Source organism: Fibroporia radiculosa (genome assembly GCF_000313525.1).
Source record: "Fibroporia radiculosa TFFH 294 genomic supercontigs, scaffold2373, whole genome shotgun sequence".
Classification (NCBI taxonomy): domain Eukaryota; kingdom Fungi; phylum Basidiomycota; class Agaricomycetes; order Polyporales; family Fibroporiaceae; genus Fibroporia; species Fibroporia radiculosa.
This window is the reverse complement of record NW_012133348.1, coordinates 6,245-15,028: the sequence shown is the minus strand read 5'-3', so window position 1 is coordinate 15,028 and position 8,784 is coordinate 6,245. Positions and strand designations below refer to the sequence as shown.

At 54.6% G+C, this 8,784-nt stretch overlaps 4 protein-coding genes across 4 annotated transcripts; 2 read left to right on the top strand and 2 right to left on the bottom strand.

Moving 5' to 3' along the window:
* Window positions 1–190: 190 nt before the first annotated feature.
* On the bottom strand, window positions 191–1,172 carry FIBRA_03915 (uncharacterized protein; the record flags this gene model as incomplete). The annotated part of the gene is made up of 3 exons (XM_012325738.1): window positions 191–672; window positions 762–947; window positions 995–1,172. The coding sequence occupies 3 exons, from the start codon at window positions 1,170–1,172 to the stop codon at window positions 191–193; spliced, it is 846 nt and encodes a 281-aa protein (XP_012181128.1).
* A 32-nt stretch (window positions 1,173–1,204) lies between these two features.
* FIBRA_03914 (uncharacterized protein) lies at window positions 1,205–2,082 on the top strand (the record flags this gene model as incomplete). The annotated part of the gene is made up of 3 exons (XM_012325737.1): window positions 1,205–1,657; window positions 1,716–1,951; window positions 2,007–2,082. The coding sequence occupies 3 exons, from the start codon at window positions 1,205–1,207 to the stop codon at window positions 2,080–2,082; spliced, it is 765 nt and encodes a 254-aa protein (XP_012181127.1).
* Window positions 2,083–4,558: 2,476 nt separating this feature from the next.
* Window positions 4,559–5,447, top strand: FIBRA_03913 (uncharacterized protein; the record flags this gene model as incomplete). The annotated part of the gene is made up of 2 exons (XM_012325736.1): window positions 4,559–4,896; window positions 5,012–5,447. The coding sequence occupies 2 exons, from the start codon at window positions 4,559–4,561 to the stop codon at window positions 5,445–5,447; spliced, it is 774 nt and encodes a 257-aa protein (XP_012181126.1).
* Window positions 5,448–6,634: 1,187 nt separating this feature from the next.
* Window positions 6,635–8,359, bottom strand: FIBRA_03912 (uncharacterized protein; the record flags this gene model as incomplete). The annotated part of the gene is made up of 8 exons (XM_012325735.1): window positions 6,635–6,727; window positions 6,832–7,007; window positions 7,198–7,305; window positions 7,365–7,454; window positions 7,505–7,658; window positions 7,710–7,787; window positions 7,843–7,989; window positions 8,051–8,359. The coding sequence occupies 8 exons, from the start codon at window positions 8,357–8,359 to the stop codon at window positions 6,635–6,637; spliced, it is 1,155 nt and encodes a 384-aa protein (XP_012181125.1).
* Window positions 8,360–8,784: the final 425 nt, after the last annotated feature.

The window sequence follows — 8,784 nt, the reverse complement described above, 5'->3', positions numbered from 1 at the left end:
CGCCCCCCCCCCCTCCTCCCCGCGCAACGGCTAGGATGGATGCAGACCGTGCAGCCCCTTACGCCAATTGTCGGGAGAAATGGTGTATGGACGTTAAAGAATGAGGATGCTATTGTCGTCGTGATATGTGCTGAGGCGAGACAGTAGAGTGTAGCTAGATACATGGGCGTACTGCCAACGCGGAGACCAATCACGACTTATTCCCCGACCCGCCCCAGCCCAGCCGCTCCCAAACGCTTTTGCTTGAAGATGCACGGCTGGTCTCTGCGTCCGGAGAGGGCACCATGTCAGACGACACACTCGATGGCGGGTACGCGGCTGCACTCGCGCTCTGTCCCGCACCGCCGCCGGGCCCAAATGCGCGCGACCAGCCCTTGTCCGCCGCGCCCATCTCCTCTTCGAGCCGGTGCGCCTCCTCCGCGGCACGAAGGCGCTCGTGGAACTCGGCACGGTCCTTCGCGGTCGCGGCGAGGAAGGCCTCCTGCTCGGCGGCGGCGTGCGCCTCCTTCTGCTGGCGCGTCTGGCCGTACGCGAGGGAGCCGCCGACGATGGCGGCGATGGTGAGGCCCTGGAAGACGACGCGGGCACGGAGCCAGTGGTTCATGGCCTTGGCCTCGCCGCGGCGCATCTTGACCATGGCGACGACGAGGGCGACGGTGGTCAGGCCTGCGCCTGTGGGCTGGCCGGTCAGCATTGGGCGCACGCAGCGATGGGGAGGGGCAGCGGCACAGGGTGTGTTGGGGATAGGGAGGGGCACGGACCGATGGGGACGAGCGGCTGCTCTTTGAATTTGCGCATGAATTTCTGCTTGTAGGTCTCTGCGTGGACCATGCCGCCTGGTGCGGGTGTGACGTTGCGCACGCTCATGACAGCGGGCGAATGGGACAAGATGAGAAGGTGGTGGTGGAGGAGGAGGAGGAGGAGGAGGAGCAAGTCGTCTCGGGATACTGTTGGTGCTGAGAAATGTGCTGGATCGCGTGGTGGAGTCGCCTACAAAGAGCCCGACTTTCGAGTTGCTTCCGCGAGCAGCGTGGAGACGGACGTTGGGCGTGGATGTACGCGTGCGGGAGAGAGAGAGAGAGAGCAGCTACAAGCGAGCAGAATGCAGCATCGGGCAGTCGCACACTGACAGCTGGGAGTGGTTTCGATGAATTGTCGTGGGCGTTTGTCATGACGTCAAGTGATATTTCCTTGTACGGAAATCATGACTAAGAAACACATATACTCTGAGACTCTCCTTCTCCTTTCCACCACCTCTCATCGTCTCGCTCGTCCAGCACCTCCACCCGGTGTCCTCCACCGTAGACTGCCCATGGCTTCACGTATACCTGCCTTGCAGAGATCAGTCTCTACTCTCTCCTTTGCGTCTCATTCCGGCGCACGCTCGTGCTGTCGCAGCTGGCTCTATCTCCCCAGTCACCGCCTTTCGACTGTGTCCAATCTCCCCGGCGCAAGTCGTCCACGGACGCCCCAGTCCCAGCCCGCGCTCGGCCAGACGCCCCCTGTCGTGGTTCCTGCGGAGTCGACCTCTGTACCGTCGCCCAAGACGCTCTCGCCCGACGCCGCGTCCCCGCAGGTCGCCGCACGTCCGCCTCCTGCTCCCAAGGCCGAGCGCCGCAAGCCAACCATCAAGGCGACCAAGGCTGCGATCACTCTGGTGCGTGTCTTGAAGCCCTCTCCGTTGATTCCGCACCTCATTTGTCCGTCTGGCGTAGACACCGACGGCAGTAGATCGGCTACGTGCGCTCATCAATGGCCCGGTTCCGCGCCTCATTCGCATAGGCGTGCGCAACAAGGGCTGCGCAGGTCTTTCGTACCACCTCGACTATGTCGAGCAGCCGGGCAAATTTGACGAGGTCGTGGAGCAGGATGGGGTGAAGGTGCTCATTGACAGCAAGGCGCTCTTCTCCATCATCGGGAGCGAGATGGACTGGCATGAGGATGCGCTCAGGTATGTCTTCTCTGCCCACCGAATCCCCTCTGTCCACTAACCCGTGCGACGACAGCGCCAAATTCGCATTCAAGAACCCTAATATCAAGGATGCGTGCGGCTGCGGAGAGTCCTTCAGTGTCGGCTCATAGCGCTCACTTATTCCCGCATCGTACGCTTACATCCGTGCACATCTGAACATTCAATCGTTGCATAGTTTCAAGCTCTGTGCTGCATCGGCGTTGTATCCATATAACATTCTAATCTTGTAGAGTTTCCCCCAACTCTTTATCTTTGCGGGGTGGCTTGTTTCTTCGCCTCAGTTTTGTGGTGAACATCTGCTGTTGCTGATTTAGTCGGCCATGCCCTTGAAGAGCCTGGCAGTCCGCATTACTCAGTCTCCCCTCATTCGCGGTGTCAAAGCCGATCGGTCCCGAAAACCTGTGTTCCGCTGCAGCGGAGGAGGCTCGAAGACAGCGCTCCTGTCAGCCAATCAGATGCTTGGGGTTTGTCGGCGTCCTTTAGCGCCGTCAGGTGCAGATCCAAGCTATGTTCCCAGCCAATCATATAATCTGGTGAATTTGACGGTGGGTAGTTTGAAAAGTTGCTCCCAGTCTATGGCGAGAGGCAAGGCGAGCAATCCGAGTCGCGACAACTTACAATACTCGCCAAGCAGATCTTAAGACAAATCGCTTTGATGCGCTCGCATCACAACTTCGTGTGGATGATAACAAGCATCATCTGCAAATCTTTTTCCGTCCAAATTCCAGCTGATCTTGTAAGTCTATCCCTACAATGATAATATGTTGCTCTACAAGTACGAATTCATGCTTTGTGTCAAGAATGGCCAAGGGAGATGCATCTCTAGATGGTGCTCGGGTTTTCAGCGGTTTGTCATTTTGAGAGCGGCTTTCGGCGCGCCACATGGAGCCGGCGCAAATCATCAGTGTAGTTTGCCACAATGGAAGGATAAAACGGACCCAGCGTTCTGCCCCAGCGATTGTCGCGAACGTGAGGTTTCCTGCAGATCGCGTCTTACCAGCAACCTCGCTCTCGCTGAGATTTGAGCGCGTCTTGACCCGTCCATCCAAGCGCGAACGTCGTGCGCGAGTCGCGCAGCATATTCTGGCAATGACCGACCTGTCATCGTATCTCTGAGATCGCTCCTGCTCTCGAAGAACGGGTGACGGGTTTGGATGCCGATGCATCTTGTGTATGCTCTGTAGAGCATTTCCCTTTGGATTCAAGGTGACTGGAGTATCTGTGGATGGACACGGTAGACGCACCCGGTTGAGTCGTCGTAGGAATTCGACTTTCTGGTGCGAAGCACGGTGGGTCCCCGTGGTCGACGGCAAACTCAGTTCTTCGAGAGGCGCGAAGAGGCCAGCGTCGTAGGATTCAAACGCGCTGCGGCGCATGGCTATCGTGCGACGCGAAAGACCTCTGGGCAGCATTTGGTGCGGTGGTCAAGACCGTGACAAAGGACGCGGACAACATCGACGCAAGTGCAGAGGTCCGTGGTGCCGATGCGTCGGCAGCGCGAGCGGTGGCATCAGGCGACCACCGCGGCACTGTATTTGTAGACAACTTATGTCTCCTCGTCGACCTGTCTAGCTGGGACTGCCGTCAGCGGTTCATGCGCTCCCTCCATTTTACATCCGACACGGACTTTCCGGGCCAGACGCAAGACACGCTTCATCCTCTTACTCGCTCAATGCGCCCCAGTGACTTGAACAGTCTGCAGTGCATCATGCCTTCGATGGGTCTGCAATCGCAGTGGCTACATGCCTTTCTGTGTAGGACAGTGGAACTTCAGCTGAAATCACCGGTATCGCGTATAACTATCTCGAATCTCGCGGCTTGTGTTCGCATGCACATACAAGAAACTACAAGTCATGAAGCAAATTGGTGTCGTATATCGTCAGCTACTATGTACAAAGAACATGTAAACAGTAGCATCCGAGCATACCCACCTTTGCAGAAGACCTCAGAAACCAAGGGAGTGCTGTTGGCTATGTACGCCTTCGGATTGATCTACCTGGCGTCTACCGCGAGCGTTTGGAAGCTATACTAGTGCTTCACCTACTATCGGTGATTTGAGCCATGCTATGAACGTTCGAGTAAAGATCCTAATTCACGTTGAAGAAGAAACGACTTGCTGTTTCCGTCTCCACTGGTTGGTCTTCCAAAATCACATATTCGACACGTCGCGCGGGGCCAACAAACTTGGCCACACGCTAGTTGTCTGCAGCACGTTGCGCGTAAATCTCTCAATTTCTGGATCTATAAGATCGACATATCTTCCCAGGCTTGTTCTTGTGTCGATCCCCCCAAAATCCGCATCACTAACAGGATCGCTGTCAGAATGGACAGGACATGAGAGACCCTACCAATTGCAGCCCGACCCATCACGGACCAGTCATCCCAAGAACATTCTCCAAGCAGGATGGGAAGGACCCAGACATTTGAATGTTCCAGCAAATTTATATTGCTGTGGACACGATGGTCACATTGGTCAAGCCATTTCATCAGGTTGAGCCTCCGCCGGAGCTGTGCCTGATTCCTTCAGTTAAATACTGGGAAGACTCACCTCAGCCATCTCTCGCAGAATTGAAGTAGGAGATCAACATGTTCATCTACAGCATTCGCAGCCTTCTTGGATGCTTCCTCACGTCTCCTCTTGTCTGTGCATTTCTCTTCATTTATGCAACGGAGCAAATCCTCGTCACGGCATCCGAGTCCACATCTCCCTCGCCTCCCAGCGCCATAGTGAATCTCCGTATCGAGGGGGCTTTCCACACGATCTACGAAGCGCCTATTTTCACGACCCCGCATAACGTCACGACCGCGCTGGGCGGAACGCATCCTTGTAACGGCCTCAATTACGGCGCAAACCCCTTCCCTGGACCGACGTGCACCAGCGCGCTGGACGATGCAGCCCGGTCGGCGGGGTTTACGTGGGATGGGTGAGTCGCCAACGCGCCCATTTAGATCTAGATCTGGACGAGATTAATCGTCGCTACCGGCCTCTCTGCACATGTTGCTCTGAACTGACATTCCGCTGGCCACCCGCGTGTATAGGCCATTCTATGACACATACGACGACTACTTCATCACGCGCATCGCGCACTCCGCCGCGAACGCGAACACGTCCTGGGGCATCCTCCTCAACTTCGCGTTTACCCCCGTCGGCGGGTGCCAGCAAGAAGTGGGCACCGGCGCACATGTCCTCTTTGCGTACGACGCGTTCAATGCCGCGCACTTCCTCGCTCTGACCGTTGACGGATCTTCCACTGTGCATGCCGGCGAGCCTGTAACGCTCGTCGTTACTGATGGAATGACGGGTTACCCGTTGGAAGGCGCAAAGGTATACGCGGAGTCCGGCGGGGAGGAGCTCGTGACAGACGGGACGGGAAAGGTTACGTTCACTTTTAAGGACCCCAGCGTTGTCGTATTCAAAGCGGAGCAGACTGGCTCGATACGATCGAATCGCGCTAAAGTTACGATTACTTCGTAGGATGCAAGTGCATCAAAGAACACGATGCGTAATGGGATTGGTGTCATTCACGCTGGAGTGTCGAGATTGGGGCAGAGTTTCGAGAGGCATTATCTCCATGCATACATAGCCATATACAGAGAATGGTGAGGAAGTCAAGCTGTCTTACTCCGAGAACCCAAAGCTGCTATTATCGTTACCTGATTTGACATCAGTGAACAAAAGAAAGTCTGCACATATGTGAAGATGAAGAGCACTTGTTTTCAATCAGTCATAACTTAAAGCACTGTTGATTCAATCAGGGAATGGGGACGTGACTATGCCAAACTCCCAGGAGGCGAGCTTCTTCTCCATACTCGCGAGGTATATCGTTTCGCATTAAACACATTCGAAAAACCTAACTCGTATTGATACATTTGTCTCGCAGCGCGGGAGCAGGCGGGCATGCACTTCTGCTTCGGATCAGTTATATGTCGTCAACAATTTCCTCAGGGAGCCTCGAACGCATTGCTAACATATGCTAACTTCTAGGGGAAGTCCGTTGCCCCGCGTTTGTAGTCGCCGGTATACCGCATCCCGGCACCGCACATAGGTCACTCACTCCAAACTTGGGCATGCACACAAAATGGCAGCCCACCTTCGTCACGACAATGATTTGATCGCGTTTCCTGCGTGCATCCGTCCATTCACCGATGAACATTCCGGACGTCCCGTCCTGGTATATGATCAGTGGATCATAGGCAAGGATCTACACCTGATTATTCTTTTCGCAAAGCTTTTACGCTGCATGCAGAGGGCCATCAGGAGTACCGAGTCGCGCGAACTGAGCGATCAGCGGGAAAGAGGGACTAAGATCTGAATTCGCACCTGCGTTGTATGCCAGCGGCGCCGGAAATCCTCTAGGATAAGTCTGCATGTGCATCAGGGCTCAAGCGTTGCGTGGAACTGAAGAGCACGAAATTTCTTGAAGAAATACTCCTGCCAAGTCCAAGTAGCAAAAAGTGGGAATGATGTCTGCCACATGATCCCCATCCAACGCACATCCGAGCTTAAATATCTCATCAACGCGCACGTTTCTTGATCAGAAGGTTAACTAACTGCACAAGTAGAACTTGAATATTCAACGACATAACAAGTATGTAAACCGCTCTACGATTGGATTCCGAGAAGGGGAATAGCCAGCTTCTGATCGCCATACATACCTCTGCCTATAATCTCGACGGCCGGATCGCTTGCGGAACTGGCACCTTATCGAAGTGCCCCGAGCGGGCATGAGTCGAAGGAACCTTCGTCCCGTCGCCCTGTAATCACACCATATATCAATCCCACATACACGTAGGAACACGAATCTTGCGCCGCCACCAGAGACTGCACCGGACGCGTGTAAAAGGAAGCAAACACGTACCACGAACGTCGATGGGAATCCTGGGTCGAAAGGAAGCACGCCTTCGAGCTCTGCAATTTGCTCGTCGGTCAGCGCAATATCGAGCGCAGCAATGTTGTCCTTCAGCTGTTCGATCTTGCGCCCGCCGACGATGGGGAAGACATATGGCGTTTTTTGCATCACATAAGCGATCGCGACTGACATGGAGGTTAGTACTCGTGCGAGCGTGAAGTGGATTGACACGGCACAAGAAAGGAACTCGCGAAAAAATGGGTAGAAGGTCAATATCATACTCTGGTGCACGGAAGCACGATGGCTGTAGTATCGTGTCCCCGGCGCGCAGACGCTGATCGACGATCCCTGATCTAGATGACACGAGAAACATACCGGCGGTAATGCTCTTCGCACCAACCTCCTTTGCGACCTTTTCCAGAGCGAGCGAGACTTTGCGCTCGTTCTCATTGCGCTCCCAGCGCGGGTCAAACGCCGTACGACCTATTTACACAACAAAATATTCAAAAACAATTTCGTAGCGTCGCGAATGACGAGCTTACCGTTCTCCCCCGTTTGACGTCGGCGCTCCTCCTCTGCATCTGTCCTGATCTTCCCCGCAGCGAGGACGTTCCACGGAGCGAGTGCCATGCCTAAGACTATGTGTCAATAGCTGGCCATTCAACAAGAATCGCTATCATACTACCTTCTGCGCGAGCCATGGGAATGATTTCACGTTCAAAGTCGCGCTGCAGAATGCTCCACGCGCCCTGGTACACCGAAAACGGCGTCTTTCCTGTAAGCCTTGCATATGTGTTCGCCTTCGTAACGACCCATGCTGGCGTATCCGATATACCCTGCGGTGACTCAGGCGAGGGAATGCAACGAAAGGGTTGCAGGATACGTACGAGATACAGAACCTTGCCTTGCACCACCAAGTTGTGCAACCCGTTCATTACCTCTTCGATGCTGCATGAGAAGTCCCACTACAGCCAGGAAGGTAAACCTCGCACATAGAGAATAGCAGCGCGGTGTACTAACCCAGTGAACGTACAACAGATCGATATAACTTGTACGCAGCTTTTTCAAGGAAGCCTCGAACGAGACATGAAGCGACTTCATGCCGTTGCCAATATATGCCGACTTCTGGGGGATATCCGTCGCCCCGCGCTTGTAATCGCCGGTATACTGCATCCCGGCACCGCACATGGATCATTCACTTGTGCACGCACACAGAATAGCAGCCTACCTTCGTCGCGACAATGATTTGATCGCGTATCCCGCGGGCCTCCATCCACTCGCCGATGAACATTTCCGATGACTCGTCCTGGTACAAATTCGCGGTGTCAATGAAGTTTCCGCCCGCCTCGTAGAACGCATCGAGCAGAGCGAAGCTGTCCGCCTTGTCCATCTGCCCCATTCCAATCTTGGCCCACTGGTCGCCGATACTCCCAGCACCAAGGCAGATGGGCGAGACGTATACCCCCGCGAGAGGCGCAAGCTGACGATGACGGCCAAGCTTAGTTGCGGGTTCTTTGGGAGTTGTGAAATACGACATTGTGTTGAAAGCGTAGAAGCGAGTGCGGATAGCTGGGAATGGGGAAATGTTTTCTGGGCCTTTATATAGACTACCGGTTCAGGGACCGGGCGTGGGGCTTCCGCAGGAATGAACACCGGCACTGCCAGTTTGCAATAAATCAGGCGAGATTCGTGTATTAAGCTGTGGGGGAAAGTTGTATTGGGCTGAGTCATTCCCCGAGTCCGGACTTCAACGCCGAGGGTTGCCCAAGGAAGCTGAATTCTGGAAGCTCCTGATGACACAACACTGCTTATCTGAGAGAACAGGTGGATCCAGAGCTGCCGAAGAGATCAATATCGCCACAATGGAGTTGATGGCTCGCTGCCGCGTTGCATAATAGCTCAAGATGTTTGTGTAGTACGTATACATGCGCGATGTAGAGCGGATGTTGAAGAGGCGCTCAC